General features: G+C 33.1%; 6 protein-coding genes across 6 annotated transcripts in view; 4 read left to right on the forward strand and 2 right to left on the reverse strand.

Moving 5' to 3' along the window:
• The window catches only part of LOC126755643 (protein Wnt-5), a 239,053-nt gene that overhangs the window by 103,921 nt on the left and 113,784 nt on the right, over positions 1-21,348 (reverse strand).
• On the forward strand, positions 3,289-4,542 carry LOC126755665 (probable salivary secreted peptide). Its single transcript, XM_050468399.1, has 2 exons — positions 3,289-3,656; positions 4,189-4,542. Exons 1-2 carry the CDS (start codon positions 3,456-3,458, stop codon positions 4,369-4,371), a joined length of 384 nt encoding a protein of 127 aa, XP_050324356.1. The 5' UTR covers positions 3,289-3,455; the 3' UTR covers positions 4,372-4,542.
• Positions 5,898-7,861, forward strand: LOC126755673 (uncharacterized). Its single transcript, XM_050468407.1, has 2 exons — positions 5,898-6,117; positions 7,675-7,861. The coding sequence occupies exons 1-2, from the start codon at positions 5,947-5,949 to the stop codon at positions 7,852-7,854; spliced, it is 351 nt and encodes a 116-aa protein (XP_050324364.1). The 5' UTR covers positions 5,898-5,946; the 3' UTR covers positions 7,855-7,861.
• On the forward strand, positions 11,171-12,000 carry LOC126755667 (probable salivary secreted peptide). The gene is made up of 2 exons (XM_050468401.1): positions 11,171-11,482; positions 11,563-12,000. The coding sequence occupies exons 1-2, from the start codon at positions 11,294-11,296 to the stop codon at positions 11,734-11,736; spliced, it is 363 nt and encodes a 120-aa protein (XP_050324358.1). The 5' UTR covers positions 11,171-11,293; the 3' UTR covers positions 11,737-12,000.
• LOC126755666 (probable salivary secreted peptide) lies at positions 13,915-17,211 on the reverse strand. The gene is made up of 2 exons (XM_050468400.1): positions 16,589-17,211; positions 13,915-14,399 (listed from the first exon to the last, which is right to left on the reverse strand). The coding sequence occupies exons 1-2, from the start codon at positions 16,781-16,783 to the stop codon at positions 14,223-14,225; spliced, it is 372 nt and encodes a 123-aa protein (XP_050324357.1). The 5' UTR covers positions 16,784-17,211; the 3' UTR covers positions 13,915-14,222.
• LOC126755668 (probable salivary secreted peptide) lies at positions 19,526-20,277 on the forward strand. Its single transcript, XM_050468402.1, has 2 exons — positions 19,526-19,789; positions 19,878-20,277. Exons 1-2 carry the CDS (start codon positions 19,610-19,612, stop codon positions 20,055-20,057), a joined length of 360 nt encoding a protein of 119 aa, XP_050324359.1. The 5' UTR covers positions 19,526-19,609; the 3' UTR covers positions 20,058-20,277.

Below are 21,348 nucleotides of genomic sequence, written 5' to 3' on the forward strand. Positions count from 1 at the left end.
CAGACCCGTTGGCAGACAGACCGAAGCACAAAACTCATGTCAAAGACTTATGTAGACAAATGTTTTCAAATGTGTAAATGTCATTTTTCAAATGTCAAGTGAAACAAATCGTATCGGAATATTAAAAAAATGTAAGTATGTAATCTAAGGAAAATATGTATATACAAACATGCATACGATGTAGTTATGTATGTGAGCCAATGCAGAAAAAGTAATCACGTACAATTTGACAACTAAACCAAGCGGAAATTTCAAGAACGCTTTTGTTGTTGTTGCATTTGTGAATGGCCAAAATTCATAGCAGACGATGACAATCGTCTTGGAAAACATCTCTGTTGGTGAGTATGCAGCACTTTGTAGACGTTCGATTTGATTTGTTACAGATGAAGAAGCAATAAAACCAATAACAATAACAAAGTGCCGCTTATCATTTGTGAACGGTAAATAAATTGCTCACTTATCGAAAGATTTCTAACGAACCGATATTGATGGCATAATAGAGTGACTATTTGCTGTGGTGTGGTAAACAAGAAACTGTGTTTAAGCGCTATTATACCATAATTAACAAGAATTAGCTAGCGGAATGATGATCCATTATGATTACTTGAAGCAGTTAAAGTCTCAGTTAAGTCAAGTGGTTTTGAAAATTTTGTTTATCAGCATGTAAATATTTATAGTCATAGAACTATAGAGAACTATTATATGATGGAAATAGTTATAATTCTAGTTCTAGAAAGATGTTACGCTAGATCTTATAATAAGTGATCAGGGACTCTTTTGACTTTTACGAGAAAAAATTTTGTTATAGCCACAAATTAGGAGAATTTCATTTAAAGATGTATAAGAGATCTCCTCTGGGTTTCAACGAAAAGTAATAATAAAAAGTTCTCTAATTTTTGTATTTTCGAACCAATATCCCCCCTTATTCACTTCTTTACACAGTTTTAGTTACTGATTATATTTTTGAAAAGTATTTAGTGGAGTTTCTGTCATTTTTCTGGTATCCCAATCGGTATTATCCCAAGTTTTAAGCCTATGCACATCGAATAATGGACTTTTTATGCTAGAATACCGGCAATTAGAAACAAATTTTCTTTATTTTCCTAATCTGAAAAAATAATCGAACATAAGTTGAGTAGAAACGTAGCACACAATAATAATTTCCTTCAATATATCCTAGCAAAAGATCTACAAAATTTGTTTTTAATTGTCCAATCTCAGCCACTTTATTGATTTTAATGTGGAGTACTTATATTATCTGAAATATTAAATTATTATAAGTATTACGTGCATCTAATGAAATTGATTATAATCCAAATAAAAAAGTATAAGTACATATATATCTGATAGGGCGCCTAGTTTACCTGCCGGAAATCTATAGTAGTTATTGGTCAACTGTAAATATCCGAAAAATATTAGATTTTTTATATTCAGTGGGCTACAGATTTCAACGGCGCCGAGAGCGATGTATGGGTAATAAAAAAAACTTTGAATAAGTATTGCATAAGAAATGTATATATATTATACCTATACATTCTCAACACTTCAACATATCGTCAGTTTAACTTGGGATGAGTTGTACGACCTTGCTTAATGCATGCGTATTTCAATTTGATTGAAATCAAGCTTTTCAAGATAAGATCAAATTGATGTCTGGTCAGGTTGGCATATAATAGATGAGTTCGCAAGGATAAGCAATCTCGTTCTCATATCGCCAGAAACGAGTTGCAGATTCACTGTAGATTTTCTACTGAACATTCACTCCTCCGGATCTCTTCGCCAGTAAATTTCTAATGCTCAGCAATGTTTTTTCCCTGATTCCCCAATTATCGAAGCTCTTTTCATGAAGTATTAGTAGAATCCTTCCTACACATCCTTTGTGAATGTACCGCTTTTGAATGACTAAATTTGAGCACTATATTTATCAGACGTTTAAACATGATTTCTTCGCCCAACAACTTTTTGGTAATTTGAGTTCCCGGTCGGAACATTTTCGGCAACGAGATGGCAAAGCTAGGGGCCTCTGTAGATCAATCAGGGGCGGAGTTGATATCACGTCCGCTGGGAACGCTATATATTTATTTTGTACAAATAGCTGAGAGCATAATGATCAATGAACCAATACAAAATATAATACTAAGAACCCATTAGGCACCAAACCTTGAAAGATTGTCCACAAGAGGCTAACTGACAACGAGGTAGCAAAGGTCAGGAAAGCATGAACGAAAAAATCGCATACGACTTTAAGTGCCAATACACTTTCCTACAGGGATACAAAAATTTGTATACTCATGCGTGTATACCGATAGTCGTTTGATTAATTTTTTAATATTCACTCTTCACTTCAATTTGCTCTCTCTCGTGGCGCTATCAGCATACTTAAATTCGATTAGAGTTAATGAATTTTTATAAATTTCTTTCAAATTGTCGTAGACTTTGATAGCTTTTTTTTCAAATTTATACTGCTTATTTTCATGTAGACATCTAAGTAGATTTGTAAGCTTTGTTGCTCATTCTTTCCGCTTTATGTAAATTAATTACTGCTGCTCATGGGTCAAAAGAAATGTCTCTTGTATGAGAAATTAAATTAATGTATGACATTCTGGTTTCCTGTGATAGGCGTGGCGCCAGTAAATGTGCTATGAACTGTATGCATATGTGTGTGTGTGTACATACGTGAGTTTTTAAATGTGCGTTGATAACAGATGCGTTGGCGCTGCGTTGCGAGTGGACAGATTTATCAATGTTAAACTTGAATTTATGGCCACACACAAGGCGTATTAGGTGACAACACAGTCATTAGAAGCATGCTGGCAATGGCTGGTGGGTTAAAGTTCGTGAGGCAAAGATGATAAATGTCCCTTAGTGTAACAAAATAGATTTTTAAATTGAAATCGTTAATTGACACATAAAATAATTTAAAGAAATAGAAATAGAAAAGTAAAATAAATTTAAATTAATGTGCCATATCGCCCTTCACTATACTAGTAAGGCAGATCTATATTTAGCTCAATACGGTTTACACATATAAATTAATTGTAAATATTTTCTTTTATACTGTTATAAAGCGTTTGCAACAACAAATTCAAGCGCTAATTGAAATTCATTCTCAAACAATTTGTGGGCGTCTAATTTATATGTGAATGCTTTCAGCGCTCAGCACTTATGTATCAATTCTCGCGCCTAACTGTGGAACTCGCATAGTCTCTCAAAAGTAATTCACACAAAATGCTGCTTCTAGTGTGATTTATTAGAATTCTTTGCACGTCCAAGTTTCGCTTAGTTTGTTTTGATAAGCTTTGCGAAGCTTTGTAGCAGCTCAAAGCTTACGCTGCAAATTACACTTGATTTAGTGTCGCTCTAAGCTTGAAAGAAGCAACTAAACCGGTTTTGAATAGTTTTTCTGTGTTTGAATTTCCAAATTTATCAATTAAATACGCGTAACTGAGAAAAATATGCATACAATTTTGCTTTTGCTTTGCATTTTGATGGGTTTGAACGAAAATGTGTTCGTGGAGCCGGCAACAATACCGGAGAGTCATAATGAAGTTTGGGGTGCACGTAGCTCACGTGACGTACTCATTAAGCGTGAAATAGTGAAAGAGACGTTCAAGCCGTTGCGCGTGGTGTCGAGTGACTATGAATTCAGACAAAAGGTAGGTCAATACATATACAATTAGCGGTTCATTTATAGCTAAATTCGTTTTCAGTTTAACTCTATTTTCTGTCCCCACTCTGTTCATCCCATTCACTTTCATTGGGTTTCTTTAAAAATTTTATGTGATATGCATACAAATAAAATAAAATACTATAACGCTCCTACTTGCCTTTTCCGTCAATGTTTCAAGTGTCTATCCACTTTCTGTTTATCAATGAGATTCTGTTTTCACAAACAAATGTTTCTGTTTCAGTTTTGTTAATTGTATTCTATGTATTTTATTTAAACTAGTGAGAAGAATTATATTTTCTTAATTTCTGTTTCTGTTTGTTTTCTGTTTATACTTTCTCAGTTTCTGTTTCCGTTCTGTTTTCGTAATAAAGTTTCTGTTTTGATTTTTATTTAAAAAATGTCACTAAATATGTTTTTATCTTTATTTATATATGCTGATTTTTCTGTTTTCGAAATAGTGTTTCTGTTTTGATTTTCATTTAAAAAGTTTTACAAAATTTTTTTTTTTCCTTTTTTAGGCTGATGGCATTGTCCATCCCCGCACGATAACCCAAATTGTGGTCACAGATATCTATACTGATGGCGATGGTGGCTATGCATCATTGAAAAGCGGCGGACCAGGAATGGATTTTGCAGTTATACACCTAAGGAGCCAGCGTGGCCATGGTTATCACTTTACTATTGATTTCTATGGACAGTGAACGAAATTTCAATTATGAAATTAAAAATATGAATTTACAGTAATTTTGAGATGAATATTTATATAACATCTGCATATTAAAACTGTTAGGATGAGATTTTTATTATAATGTTAAATAATTAATCGAAATATATATATGCGTTGATATAGCGCACGAAATTGAGAAAATACATATGAATGAAATGTTATTTTATTTTAAAAGTTTTAATAATTCTAAATATCGTTACACAAACATTACTGCAGTTTTAGAAGAGTAAAGGCTAGTCTCTGCATCACTTCTCTTAACACATACTCCTCTTAACAAAATAGGTTAAATTTGCTTGGTTCTAACAGTTATAGGCCTAATGGTAATAAAAATAGCTGATAAATTGCAAATCAGGAAGTAGGGCATTCCTCATCATACGATCTATGGGTCCTCTCGTCTTAACTTATTCGTTAAAGTCAATATCCACCAACTGAGTGTTTTACCAAAATGATCCTAAACTATCCAATATGCAAACTAACCCTCTAAAAGTTATCAGAGTTATCGTCATGCAGACGGAGTTACTACTTTGTTATTGTCCAAAAAGTGATCTACAAAATCTTTTGACAATTTTTCGTCTTGATATGGTCATTAAAGTTATTTACAAACTATATGGTCTCTTTGAAGCGGAGGCCAATATGTAATCTTTGATATTCTCCTAGAAGTGATGTACATCTTCATCTATGAAAAAAAATATATATCTGAACTTGATCAAGTATGATCAGATGAGATATTAAGTAATTACGACCGACCATATACGCTTTATATATGCAGGCATTTTGTCCGTTCTGTTAGAAAGACTTATAGCCTTCCTAACAACTCTATAGCAGAAGAATCTTGCTAAACTTGGAATTCAAACTCTTGTTGAAGAATATCATAGACTTATTGACCTTTTGACTATTCGACGAGGTGATTATGGGCAACTTGTTTTTATATGCTTAATCTTTGATAATTTTTAATTATATTGTGTGTGTGTTAATTGAACTTAACTCATAATTCCATCGCATATTCTAGAGAACATAAGTAGTTTTTGAACTGCAACTGTCACGTACTTAAAGCAGTAAATACCAAAGGCATCAAAAGTTCAAAAGCAGCGCATACCAATCAGAAGATAAGATACTCAAACGAAAGAAATAACTAAGATATATTTTTCCAAACGTCATTACGCAACATTTCAATGTCTCGCCTTGTGCAACAAAACCCCAAATAGTTACACTTTTTCGCAACATCCACACTGTAGCGAGATAGTAGATGTGGTAAGGTGGTGTAATAAGCGATAAATGGGTTATTGGGTCATATTGCCAACAGTCATAAATATCTAACAAAAGTTCTTGAAATGCTTACAACCATAAGTATCAGGAACGAACTTTTTTGGTATAAAATGTGCAGCATTTAGTGGCAAATGACACAGTTGACAGTTGAAGGCAAAAAGAGCAACATCAACACATCGCCGGTGTTTTAGTGCAATTAGTAAAGTGCGGGCGACGTAATTTTAAATAACACGAATTAACTTTGAATTTTTTTCACATTTTTGAAGTATTACGCTTTTTCAAAATGAAAGTAGTTTTTGCTTTTTTAATATTTTCGGCCGCCATATTCGCCAAAGCGAATGCCATTGACCAAGTGCTTGGTGTAATTACGCCAACTGATTCAATATTGGCCATGACTACAGTGCAAAGACGCTTTCGTTTGGGCCAAGTGGTGACGGCTACATATACATTTACGGTAAGCGAATAGAGTTAACTTTAAAAATTAATTTAAATGTACAGGTCTGCTTTTAAATGCATTTATTATAATCTGAACGGGTTATCTTAAGTTTGCTACACAAAAGGAAACGTCAGAAACATTACTAAGAATATGTATATGTAAATAATCAGCGTGACGAGGTAAGGCGATTTAGTCATGAAGAACAGTCTGTCCATCTGATCTTCCGTCAGTATTTAGACGCTCTAGTAGCTCATTTTTTGAGATATCGACCCGAAATTTAACACTGGATATCGGGCTGCCATATGAACTGAACGATCAAAATAAATTGTTTCTAAGGAAAGTTTTTTAATTTGAAGTGACATCTTCTAACACATTTACCGAAGAAATTGTTAAGATCATAAGCATAAATATATCTTAAAATTTTTTCCAATACTGAATTCAATTTTAATTTTAATTAAAAAAATTTAGTTTTTAATTAATTAATTTGTTAATAATATAAAATTAAATAAAAAAAATTAAGGTTAATTAATTGATTAATTTACAATTAATTAAATTAATATTAATTAATTAATTTTGTTTTTAAAACATTTGATAAACATTTGTTGGTTTTTTTAAAACAAAGTTAACTGTTAATTAATTAATTAACAATTAACTTTTTTAAATTTCAGTTATAATTAATTAATTAAAAATTAATTTTTTTAATGTCAGTAAATTAATAAAATGTTTAATTATTTTTACTTGCAATTTAGTTAATTAATTGTATTAATTACTTGAATTTTAGTATTTTTCTGTAAATTTTACATACAATTTAATTTTTAGGGAGCCTCTACAACAGCTAGCGTCGTAGGCATCAGAATTAGTGACAACAAGCCTGCGAGAAAAAGTCCCGCAGTAGCAATAACCAGTGGTGCACTAAATTCTGCCACTGTCACCCTAACTTTAACGTCACAACGCAGTCTTGGTATCAACAGTCAAATTACTGTCTATGGAACGCCATAATTTTTACTTTTCGGCCGAATACGTCACATACTTATCTTTTGTTAATACAATATACATATAATTAGTTTTAAAGGAGGGTTATAAAATATCTCCTCGCATTATATTCAGTTCAAACTAAATCAATAAATTTTTTTGACAAAAAAAGTTCTGCCGTAATTTTTTAATAAGGGCAAATATCACATCGTTCGGGAGTAAACACTTTAAAGAATATAGGGTGGTAATGAAATCTTTACAAAATTAATTAACGTAATTTTAATTCTTATTATATAATTATAATTAATTAATTTACATGTAATTGTAGTTAATTTTTTTTAATCTTATTAATTTTTCTAATTTTTTATTTATAATTTTAATTATTTTTATTTATAATCATAATTACTTAATTACATTTTTATTTTTTAATAATATGTTAATTAATTAATTATATTAACAATTGTATTTAAATTTCGTTAATTTTTCAATTTTTTTTAATTATAATTTTAATTAAAATTTTCATTAATTAGTTACATATATTTTCATTAATTGAATTTAATTTTTTTATATAAATGTAAATTTTTGTTTCAATTTAATTTTTAGGGTGCCTCTACAACAGCTAGGGTCGTGGGCATCAGAATAAGTGACAGAAAGCGTGCAAGAAAAAGCCCTGCAATTACAATAACAAGCGGTGCACTAAATTCAGCCACTATCACCCTTACATTAACGTCTCAACGCAACTTTGGTATCAACAGCAATATTACTGTCTATGGCACACCATAATTTTTTCCCAACAGAATACATAATTAGCTTTTAAGTAATACACAAAAGTAAAATTTACAATATCTCTTTGTATTTTATTTACCTCAAAATAAATCATAACTTTTTTTTATTAAAAGTGTTGCAGTTCTATTTTCAAAGTTGGGGTATATGTATCCTTGAAATAAAACACACTGGTACTGAAATCTGAAGATTATTTATGTTTAATACATAGCCCTGGTTATAACCTGAGAGCATCCAATTTGTATTGTTCTACCCTGTAATTGCTTTGTAATTGTAGTAATCACTTGTAAATCTGTAAAGTTGTAAACCAATCCTTTCAGAAGGCAACAACCTATCGGTCTTTGGAAGTATGTATAAATATGCTACACATGTGTATGTAATCATAAAACATACTACACTCTTTATTAAGTAGACAGCATTGATAGCTGGAAAATGCACAAAACTTTGTTCCTACATATTTTGTTAATAAATCGTCAGCAGGTGTTGACTACAAGCACGTACGACTGCATCCTCGAACACAGCCACACGCAGGCTGCAAGACTCTAGATTTTGTAGTTGCAAGTGGTGTGGCACAATGTTGCGGTTTCGGCCAACAAACCTTTGTTGTGAATTTGCAAATATTTTTCCACAGCCAAGAGTACACACATACAGATATGTGCAATGCTTGCATTGCAGCTAGATATATACAGAGTATCAAGTGGTTGGGCAGATTGCTGAACATCTGCTACTGTTATTTGTAAATTTTCAATTTGCAAATAGATTTTGTGGTTTCGGAATACGAAATATTTGCAGAATCACTGATAAGATGCATCCAAATGATGAGAACTAGAAAATCATAAAATAATCATAAATATCTATGGTGATGGATTTGCCAGCGAAAGAAGATAGAAGTGTTGAAATTTTATATTTTCGATATAAATTGCAAACATTTGTGTGTTTGTATGTTCACACTTAGAACGATGTGTTAAAATAGCCTATTTGTCTGTATAACAGTGATTGGAGAAGATGTGAAAGAAGGTGGCCACCGAGTCAATCGTTTTTCTAGGCATTATTGGGATTAAAGCTTGATAAGAGTAGATATATTTGGGGGTTTATCATATGCTTGATGAATTAGTAAGCAGTGAAGCGATTTTACAATTATCAATATTAAATTAGAGGAGTTGCTTGCCGAATGAAATTTGGTGTATATAAATGTCTTTGCTGTGGCGATGTCATTATACATATGTCTAATAACTTGAATAGGTGCCGAGTTTTTTTACTTCAATTTCAATTTCCTTAAAAGCAGTATATTTAATGCTTTTATTACTAATGTTACATCGGACTTTCGTGTCTGTTGAAAAAGTCAAACAGGTCGTGAGAACTCCAGCCAAAGCTTACATTATCATAATAGGTGTTTGCTTTTGACGTGTGGTTTTCAACAAAGAACTCTTTAACTTTTTTCAGCGTTGGTCTTTTTGACACCTGTTGCTTAATTAATACTTCGTATGGATTGCTTTTTTAGAACTAACGGACCCTTGCCCTGGCACAACGTTTGCAATTCTGCAAATTTATTACCAAAGTAATTTGTCGGTTCGCGAACTTCGTCCAATATTCAGTCGACATAATGCTACAGCAGAGTCAGTAATTCGAAAATCCATGAAAGGTTTCGCACCACGTTTACTTTAGTAGAAAATACGCATTCTCAAAGAGTACTCACCGAAGACGCTATTACAGCTATGGAGCAGAGTACTATAGAAGAAGACCCGAATGAGTCCATTCGCCATTACACGGGACAATTGGAGCTGTTCAGGATCCACTTAATGGAAGATTTTTCCGAAGGATCTTGATCTGCGGGCTTACAAAATTCAACTCGTGTGAGAGTTCACAAACAAAATTATCGCATTTGGAAATATGATAATCTGTAAGCAATTGTTCAGATGCCGTTATGGCCTTAAGAAGTCATTGTTTGGGATGCTCTATGGGCATCATTGATCCATATTTCTTAAAAACTGATATCGATCCCAATGCTACAGTCACTCGGAACTATTATAGAGCCGTGATTAATGATTTTTTCGCGTCTGATATGAAAAATGTTTATATGGTTCCAATAAGACGGCCCTAGATAATATAAAGCCAACGAAACATTCAATTGATTGAAGAAACCTTTTTGGCTTGGATCACCAAGATCGTGCAATTTAATAGTGCTGGCCTATTTTATACGGACTTATGTGGCCGCTTTTCAACGCAAATAAGCCCGAGATGATTGACGCCTTGGTTACGAATATTCGACGTATTATTGCAGACATTTGACTCCAATTTCTTCTTGAAAACCACATGTCTAAAAAACACCCATTAGAAATTATTTATAATTTCTTCGATAAACAACTACAACAGCAGCCGAAAATATTCCTGACTTAGTGAGTGAATAATAATCTGGGTCCCTCTGGTTACAGCGAAAAAGCTCCGACAACAAAGGTCTTGTACTCCACCAGACCTAACTAAATACTTTTATTAGTAAAAATATCGAGTAATACTGTAGTTTGGGATTTCTTATGTTATCGGTATTTTTTTAAAACTGCTTCCGTATTTAGCACCAATCATAAAAGTATTAAGACTTTATCTAAGTAAATAAATTTGAACGATAAACAAGCACTTCAAGAACTCGACTATCTTTATTACCATCAGAACTACTTAAGTATAATTTCCGTTCTTTAAAGTATGTACTATAAAGAGAACAACAAAATGAGTCATTAGTCACATGTAACTAAAATCTTAACAACACATAACTTTAGGCGCAAACGCCAGTAGGAAGACCAAAAACGTTGTAAACAGGGTGTTGCTTCAGATAATAAAAAAAAAACAATGATGAGAAAATCACTTCACAATTTTATGCAAGAATCCCCTACCAACACAGGTAATAAATCTATGTACATACTGTATATGTGAGCATTTATGTACAGAAGAGCGCAGATTGATAAGATAACTTCGCTGCAATCATTACAAAGACAAATGATTCACTAAAGCGAATTGATTTTCTGCCAACGAGACATGATATTTGTAAAGAGTCTGATAACGAAAAACTACAAAATTTAATTTGATAAAATTTTATTAATAAAGCAATAATAAATTAAAGGAAAACAAATTGGCAAATGATTAACGTAACTTTTCAAGGAAACGATAAGGTAAGGTAAACAACGTTATTATCACACACTAGATCAAACCTTAAGAGGGCTTCAAGTGGCTAAACAAATAAGCGTGTGTGCGAGTGACAGGTGTATATGGTTGAGCGTGTGATAAAAACAATCAGTGAGTTAATATGTATATAAAAGCGACAGTTATTGGTAGATAACGCAACAGTAAGTTTCCAGCAGTCAAACTATACGCAAGTGTCACAAAAATAATTAAAAATTAATAAATTTAAATTTATTTAACGATAATAAATAAATAATAAATCATAAGAATGAAAGCACGTACAACAATCGCACTCATCGCCTTCGGCGTCTTGGCAGCGCTGGTCGCCACCAGCATTGCCACCAACAGCACTTGGGGCCAACGTGGACGCTACGATCGCCTGCTCTACCGCACACAGGTCGTCAAGAAGTCCGACTTGTGGCGTGTGATATCTGTGGATGTAGAGTTCCCTGGCAAGGTAAAAATAGCTCTCTAACTACAAAACACAAAAAATTTATTGAATTTGTTCATTAATATTACATTTTCTTTCTGTTGCAGAACGCTTATAATCCCTACTACATCACCCAGGTGGTGGCTGTCGATCACAAGCGCAAGGATGGCGGTTATGCGCAGCTGCGCAAAGGTGGTCCCGGCTATCGCAATGTAACCCTGCATATCAAATCCGACCGCAACCATGGTCTGAACTACACTGTTGAGGTTTTCGGCAATTAAGCGAATATTGTGTTAAATGAAGGACGAAAGAAATTTGTTAAATGCAAAGCGCACTTATTTATAAATATAAAAATAACACTGGTTAAAAAAAACTGAAAAGCTGAAAGTATAAAATAATTCTGTGATTAATTTGATGTATACATATACATACATATGCACCTGAGTCTTTATGAATATGTAAATGCGATGGTTTGTTTTTGTAAATATATGAAAAACACACTTAAGTAAACGGTGTTTGATTTCTACTCCAAACAAAAGGTAAAAGCCTTCTTATTTGCTCATCTGGACGAACAAAAAGTGTTTACCCTGAACAGGTTATATAAATATTGTCATGAAATTTATAACGCTCCGAAGAAAATATCTGAGTCGATTTACTCATGTCCATCTTTCTGTATATATGCTGACTAGCCCTTCAGTTTTTGAGAAACCGATTTGAAATTGTGCTCAAGTCTTTACTCTCCAAGAAGCTGGTCATTTGCCGGAACCGCCGATATCGGATCACTATAGCTTATAGCTGTCATACAAATTGACAAATCAAAATCATGTCCTTCTATGAGAAACTTTCTCATTTGAAGAGATATCTTCTCGGAATTTGGCAAGGATTAATTTCTATAAAAATTAAGACCGGACATCCTTGCATTCTATAGTATTTCACTACAATACAAACCGGCCGATAAAAATCAAGTTCATAGATGGACTCTTTTGTATTTTTGAAAGGTATTATGGCTCGGTGCTAAAGTTAAAGTTTGTTCTTGTTTTTTATTCAACTTTGTTTTTTTTTTATTACTCGTCATAGGTTATTACGGTTTGGCGAGGTTTGTTATAACATAAATACAATTAAAAAAAAAATGAGGTTTAGAATGGCCCTGAGAATGATATATATTACAGTAATAATAAATTATTGCTATTGTGATCAAAAGTCTCTATAAGCTTAACTGAAACTATAGATCACGGAACGCTGGTTTCAGATAAATAATATATCATATATCAGAGACTTTTCAGCGGTTAATTTCGGTCTTTAGTCACTTTTTTTCGAAAATTTTTTGCTCCCTCGAAGCTTCATCTAAGTCTCTCTCTCTCTCTATATATAGGCTTAAATGACACTATAGATCACAGAATGCTTGTTACAGATTATTAATATAGGCTCTCTCAGAGACTTTTTCAGCAGGGCTTTGCAGTCTTTAGTCATTTTTTTTTGTAAAATTTTTGCTCCCGCGCAGCTTTTTCTAAGTTGTTATTTTTATTTAATTAGTTTTGAAGAAGTATAAATTCGTTTTAATTATTTCAAGTGTTTTGTGGTCTTTGGTTCTCTATTTTCTTTTTATATTATTAGATAATATAATATATTTTTTAGTTTATATTGAAGCAATAAGCTATCTAATACTCTCTCCATCGCATGATTTATTAAATTAAAAAAGTATTTAAAATTTGTTTTGTCTGGACTAGAAAGATTTACATACGGTTGCAATCTTAGGAAAGCTTAAAAGCATGTGAATTTCAAATTCCCAGCTTTTGTACTTTAAAGCTTTTTAGCCTGAAATATTTGGATGTAATTACTATTTTTTAGATATGATGATGATATCATAAATAAAATGTAATAGTGATGGTGATCAATTGCTCCAATAAGCTGCAGTTAACATTACCAGGTGGCTTTCAATAACTATATGAACATTTGAAGAGATTCAGTTTTGACTTCGCATGCCTAACTGCGAATGAACTTCTCACTTTGTAAAGAAGGCTTCACAGACTTTTTTTTTAATTCGATTAGTTCTTGTTGTTTGCTCGATTGTTTTAGTTTCTCTTAAGATTTCACATGCATTCATGAAATATCCAAACAAAGCTCACTCAATGAAACTTTCTTCATCGATTTCGCAAACATATGGCAAATTAATGCAAATCAAACTTTCAATATATAATGAAAGCTCTACAGAACTTTTTAAAAATATATGTTATGGCCAAGTTGAAATCTTTTTTGGAGTTTGCCAATAGTATTACTAGGCTGCCACCATAGTCGTGAAAGCATTGAACTCGCATCTTTATATATGAGCTCGGCAAACATTTTTAAAATAATTTGAGAGATGCTTGCATTCACCACAACAAAAACAAATTAATCATTCATAATTATATAGAAATCCACACAACGAATAAATCTCTTCAAAAACATACTTCTATTAAACATATTCTTATTTAATATTTATTTCATTTATTTTCATTATATTCACACATACATACATACGTGTTTAATTTCTTATCTAAAAAGTTTAACATTAAAAGACAAAAGTCATTAATTTCTTGTGCGCTTTTGGTTTGTTTTTTTTTTCTTTTCATTTAAGTTGTTTGTGTAATTTACTTAGTTCTACAAAGTAATAAGTACTCTAACTAACGTTGACAAACAAACATGTTAAAAAAAAACAACAATTATTACTACATAAAGTAAGTATGTTGGTGAATTATGTTTGCATGTATTCGGGTGTATTGGCTATTGCTTATTGCCCGTAGATTTCCACGCGAAATATTAGTCCGTAATTGTATTGTGATTGCAATTTGATGGTGACATTATTGAAGCCGGGTCCACCCGAGTAGATGGTGGCGTGGCCACCGGTGCCATTTGTCACCTGATCGAAGGCGCGTATGCCGGTGATAATGCGTCCATTGCCAATACCCTATTAGTCGATTTTTTTGGAATTGAAATAAATTATTAATTATTAGAAATTCAAAAAACAAAAAATACTATTGGGCAAAGCGAAGTCTGTGGTAAATTGAAGTTGAGTTTTATTTTAGTTGATTAACGGAAACCGCTCTGAAAAATTTGGAAGTACAGTGTATGCTAAACTTTTTTTCACTATTTCTATATTGTATAGCTTTTTCGAAGCATTATTTAACTCTAATATTGCTAAGCATCTTGACTGAAGTCTAGCGTTCGCATAAATGTATGTAAGTATCTGACAAAGTTTGAAATGTTGCCTTAATATTCGTGGACTCACTCGAATTATTGATTGGATTGTATTCTCAAGATAGTCGAGCTTATGATGTGTTTTTATACAACTCTAAGAACTTTCATTTCAAAAATGTTTTGAAAACTATTTTGATGAATATTTTATTATATTAGAACAACAAAAGTGGATTTGATTAGATCATCATTGGAGTCTTGTTATAAACCTTCCCATAACCTTTAAACTTAACGTTGGCCTGTCAAATGTTTAAACATTTCTGCCAACTGCAGAAAATCATAAAGTAATTCTAGCGAATTGATCTCAAAAAATAATATTGAACATCTCAGTAGAAACCAAATTTTTGTTTTTAAATAATCTTAGAAGGAATGTTCCATTCAACACATAGGAAAATCTACTGTTATTGACAAATATTAGATCCAATTTGAACTGAGTAAGAACATTAAAAAATATTATTTAAACTGCTAAGCTGACCAGATTTAACTATTTCGGCACTGAAACTTTAAGGTATAAACCCAGGAACTAAACAATCAGCAAATAATTTTTAGAAAGCTCATCTTATATAAGGTTGTTTAGGATCAACTGTGAATAAACTGTAACTCGTCACTAAAATCTCGGATTCTTTCAGGGTCAATAACCGCAGCGTTCCAGCTAGGCCCCTCTTCACCTGAGCTGTCTTCCTAAGTTCTCTCAAGTTTATCTCATTGAGCAGAGAGAAAGAGAGCGCTGATACCACAATCATAGAATAATATTATCTGGTGTGCTTCACAACACAAACGAACTAATGACAAGCTTATATTTTAATGCTTTCAAAGCATTCGAAACTTTAATTTTAATTTGCTGGTAATTTTACGATTTGTCCTCGCATACAATTCTTATCACTTGCTGTGGCAACTATTTATATTTTTGGCAAAAAATCTGTATGTATGAAAAAATTCGCAAAACGTGCTGACCTTGCGGTCAAGGCGGATTTAATAGCACCAGCATAGTTTCTGATATATGTTTTTTAATAAGAGCCGCCGCCAAATTTTTTCACTTTTTATAAAATACAATTTTTTTTATTTCGAATAAAATTTGCTTTTTGCTCAACATTTTGAAGGCTGGCTTTCGCTTAGCTCGCTTAAGTTTTGCACTTCCAATAGCATTATATGTAAAACATATATACATTTGTATATTGAATTTATGAATCGCGTGTGCAAAATCAGCAAACAGTCACTCTCCAAGCTTTAGAATCGCCACCACTGCGTAGCTTATCAGGGCAACCGACTTTTGCGAAACGTTTCCGGTGCGCAATTCCACAAAAAATATGCGAAGAAGAAAAATACTTAAACAGCATATAAGTCTCCATATAATTATGTTTTGAAGAAAATAAAAGCGTTAAAGTTGGAGAGTAAATCAAAGGATGTTGAAAAAAGCATTTATATTTTTTGGAAAAAAAAATTGGACCTTGGGACAGTCACTCTTATGCGGATTTTCGTGCGAAATATCGCTAAGTGCAGTTGCTTTAATTTTCGTTTTTGTTTTGTAGCACTACCAACACCAACGGAGTGCGATAAGCGGTGCTTAACTTTGGCCCACAGGGCGAGATAATTATTGTGTCACCAATTTTAGAATATATATATCGTTCGAAAAACAATACACCACTTTTTGCAATGCCTATTTCGCAAGTCGGTGCAACCCGATTTCGTTTGGAGATTAGACAAGCGCCACTGATAAAGATAAGCCGAAAAATCCCCTTCTGCAAGTTCCGTTTATTGTGAAACTTCGAAAAGTATACTAAATATCACATAGCCTGAAATTATCAATACAGATTTCACATTTTCCGAACGACAACAACCACAACTAGCTTGACTTTGCTCTCAAAAACTTAACGTGACTAACACGTGATAGCTGCAGCTTACATTTTTGGGAAACTTAATTTCACGATTCACATATTTGCCAGGCGATGACGCATTGAAAACATTCTCCACGTGCAACAACTGCGCAGAATTCGAGATGTTGCCCCATGTACTCGAGATGGCGTACGTGGTCGTTATAACATAGGCCGCAATCGTTAAGGCCGTCGATAGTTTCAATAGATAACTCTGTTGCTTCATCGTTAAGCGTGCGTCTTGGCTTTACGAAATCAAAATTCAAACTTTGAAATCAATCCAATTGTTGTGTGATTACAGTTTCTATTTTCGTTTATTTGTTTTTGTGTAACAAAATTTCTTCTACTTGTCACAAGCTATTTTTACAACAATCGCTGTAGATCGGGTTTATTGGTCTCGTGTTATTGCTCCTCGCTTATCAGTGGCTTAATACGCACAAAAACGTTTTATCATCACAACAACAATATTTTATGTTTTTGTTGTTATTGTAAATATTTAGAAATTTACAATGTAGTCTTAAAATTTTATTATATTTATTGTTGTTTTTTATATAAATTTCAGCTTAATTTTCGCATTTGAATTTTATATTGAATTTTTGGAAGCGCGGTTTGCTGATTATGTTCTGTCGCTGAGCACAACGTGATTCGAACTGAATTCGATAGTGAATTCTGTACGATTTTGATGTGTTCCAAGCGAATTCCGCTCGTTTTCTCGAACCGCGAGTTCCAGTTTCAGTATTTCCGCTAAGCCGAACATTTCATTTGCTAGTGCTAAATATACACTGTGAGAAATTTTGTTTGAAAACGCAAAATTCTCTGGGTTTTAAAGGAGATTTACATACACGTTTTCCACAGAGCAAATATTGTTCACTGAATAGCTGCAAAATTGAAATGTTCAAAATTGTAAAATAAAAGATTGTCCCATTCCTCCATTCATACCATAAACACATTAAAAGATAAGCTTCAATCTCAAAAGATGGCTTGAAAAACGCGTAAAACGTATTTTACGATCTTCCAGCATACATAATTTGAACTTTAGATTTTCAATTGGAAAATATAGAAGTTATGGAAAGAAGGAAAAAAAAATTGTTCCTACGTGACTCGAAATTCGGAAGTTTGAATAGATTTATTTAAATGATGTTTTAGAAAGTTGGTAAAAATGGCTTCGTAGCCTAATGTATGTATGTCATAAACGATCTTGCTTTCACTTGACAGTATTGATTTATCCCACTTTCTCAATCATTCTGTGAACACAGAAAACTATTTAAATGCTCCGAAGAAAATTAATTACTTTCTATGTATTCGTATTCTTTCACCAGCATCCATTGAAGTATGTACTCGAAAAATTCTCAACATTTTTACATTTTTCCCTTGAAGAACATATGACCAATGAAACGTAGAAATTGATAATGAATTTTTTGCCACACAAGTCTTATCAGCAATACGCGAGAATTGTGAATGAAACAAGAGATTAAACGTGAGCTCAGTGAGAACAATAAACTGAAATAGGCAGAAACAGAGAAATTTAGATGCTGGGAGCATCATTACAAGAACAAAATGTCAAATTAAAATAAAATGAGAAAAATATGTTTGTGATAACGGCATAAAATGATTTTTATGAATATGGTATATGTAGTATAGTATACGGTCTAGCCGAGCTTTCTGCGTCTGATTAATAACTATCTCATTATATTATAAAATGAATGCTAGTGTCAGCTGTATTCTTATCTGACATCGATGCTTCAAAAGCTTTCGTACGACAAAAAGTGAGTTTAAAGCTTTGTGAATGACTTTTTCAGAGCGCTCATACTAGAAAACACTTTTGTCTATGTCTAGAATTAGTTTTTTTCAATATTCTGTTTAAGAAACATCACATCGAAGCTTTAAAAGCTTTCGTACGACAAAAAATGGATTTAAAGCTTTGTGAATGACTTTTTCAGAGCGCTCTTACTAGAAAATATTTTTTGTTAATGTCTAGAATTAGTTTTTTTCAAGTTTCTGTTCAAGAAGTATTCTGACGAGCTTTTGTTGTTAGTCAGGAATTGAGATGGTGAGTGAGTTAAAGGATAGGTTACTAAAAACTTTAAGTTCAACAACTAACGAAGCTTTGTGAGGATCGTATTTTTTCAGAAATTCACTACCAGTTAGCAATTATGTACTGAGGGCCACCATTTCTGGTAAAATTTCTAAAACTTCGCCACCGCTATGGCCTTCGCAATGGCAAACACATTAGCAGCTATAAATAGGCCTTAGTCATACACTTGCTAATTTGTAAAAATCACTTACTTAATAACTAATTTAAATTGATTTGATAATTCGCTTATCAGGCAACCAACTGAGATTATATATTACGAAGGTTTATATATGTATATAAGTGACATAGGAAGTACCATAGATAATAGCAACCGGAGGAAAAAACAAATATAGACAGCCGAGTCCAATAAACAGATAATGTGCGAACTATGTGAAGCTCAATTAATTTCCGATAATAATAATTATAGCAACTTAGAAACACAATCGTAACAGGTCTACGCTCTTCAAGACCCTATCTATAAGTATATGTTCATATATAATATATATATGACTGTATGCGTGTGATTATTCAACTTTTGGCTCAACTTGAGTTTATCAAGAACCAAACCAGGCAGCATTTCGCTACTTATAAGTAGCTAACAAACTGCGATAGCAATAGAACACACACACATATTAATAAGTATAAATCTTTTCTGAGAAGTGATAAGCACATCTAACATAGGTGTGAATGGATGTCGAAATTTGGAATCAAAACACCTCACTTTCACATATGCACATATGAAAGCGTACACAACGAAAGCTGCTGGAGTAACAACAACAACTCAAAAACTGTTATCTTTATTATGAACGATAAAGGCTGCACATGTGTGTGTCTCCAACAAATATAACCAATCAATTGGCTTATAAAAGACCAACTTATTGCTGTTGCACAATCACAGTATTAACTCAACGGTTGATGCGCCTGCAATAGAAACAAATAATAAACTCAATTTAATAAGGAAATTAACCAAGCACCAAAATGAAGCCGTCAATCACCAGCGTTCTCTTCTTGCTTGTCGCCTTAGCCGGTGTAGCGTTTGCGGCCAATAGCTCGTGGGGTGCACGTAATAGCACGGATATATTATTGTTACGTGAGAGTGTTGTGCGTTCACCGCTTAAAAACGGCTACCAGAGTGTCAACGTGGATTTCCCGAAATCGGTGAGTGCGGAAGGTACTAAAATACTGCCGTAAACACTTCTAATAACTGAACGTTTCCTCTTCCACACTTTCCTTACCACCGCTACAGGGCCAAACCAACACCCGTGCCATTTCGGCTATTTTCGTTATCGATCGTTTTACCAACAGCTCCGGCGCTTATAGCAGTCTTTGGTCCGGCGGTGTCGGCTATCGTTTTGTTTCCCTCAATTTGAAGAGTCAATATAATCGTGGTATTAACTCAACTGTGGAAATTTATGGCAAACGCTAAACGCTAAACGTGCTTCATTGCGCTAGAAAATGTAGCTTACGCACATACATACATACAAACAAACATACATATTTACTGACATAATAGTGTGTGGCAAAAGCGAACTAGTTTTGTAATATGGTACATGCAACATCAGCTGCCTACAAGCAAGTTATGTGTATGTGGCAAGGTTTTATGTGTATTTTTATATGGCAATAAACAACAACTCTGATTAGCGTAACTTGCAACTGTTTTGAATTAACTTGGTTCTTTTCTACGGCATCCGCACTAATTGGATATAATAGCTTTTTAATTCGAATATGTGATTTGTGTTTGTAAATGCTTTTGATGTATGCATATACATACATATGTGCAACATCCAGTTGTGAAAGCATTTTAATTAACTGTGTTGTAGTTATTTTTGTGTTCTTTGGGTTTGTTGATCGGGAGCGAGGAGCTCCGCCATAATTACATTGTTTCTGAGAAAATTGTTGGATCGTAAAAAGATCGATGAAAATTGAAGGAGGAACACCTTTGTAAACAAATTCGAAGCTTTTTCTTTGGACCTGTGAAACATGTGAACAAGAAAATTGTTTTACAAAAATAAAATGTAGTAAAAAATTAAAAAGAAGATAAAATAAAAAAAATTAATAATAATTTAAAATCAACCTGAGATCGGTATGTCGAGCGGAAGAGACTTGGTTGAATTTGTTAAAGGTTAAAAATGGCTTAACTCGATTTTGTGCAAAATTACTAGTCCTATAGATATACATTGTAACAACATTGTACTTGTAATGTATTTGTAATTAAATTCTCCGGTAAATCATATTTCAAAAGACTATATTTTCCTAAGTTGGTAGGACTGTCCTTAATTACTATGCCAAAAACGTGCGGGATCTGTCAATTAATTACCAAATTTTGTGTGCGGGATCGTTGTGAATGTTGGAAGAAGCTTAGAGTGATTCAGTTGTGTCAAAAACAGAAGCCTTCAAAGACAGTCCAGAACTCGTTGAAGACATACCTCGTTCTGGACGACCTTCAACCTCTTCAACTGATGAAAATATTAAAAAAGTTAACGATATGGTGCTTCAACATCGTCATGCAAGTGTTAGAGAGATGGCAAGAGAGATCGACGTCTTTCGCGAGTTCGATCAAATGATTTTGGTGGGTATTATGGGTATAAAACTCGACTCTTCTCGATTAAGCTGAATTTGTTTCAAAAAATTAAATGTAAGAAGGTCTCTTTGCACATGCTTGATCATGCGAATTCGTATCCTACATTCATGGAGAGCATTATAACTACCTCTGAGAG

This window comes from Bactrocera neohumeralis, chromosome 4 (assembly GCF_024586455.1).
Source record: "Bactrocera neohumeralis isolate Rockhampton chromosome 4, APGP_CSIRO_Bneo_wtdbg2-racon-allhic-juicebox.fasta_v2, whole genome shotgun sequence".
Taxonomy (NCBI): domain Eukaryota; kingdom Metazoa; phylum Arthropoda; class Insecta; order Diptera; family Tephritidae; genus Bactrocera; species Bactrocera neohumeralis.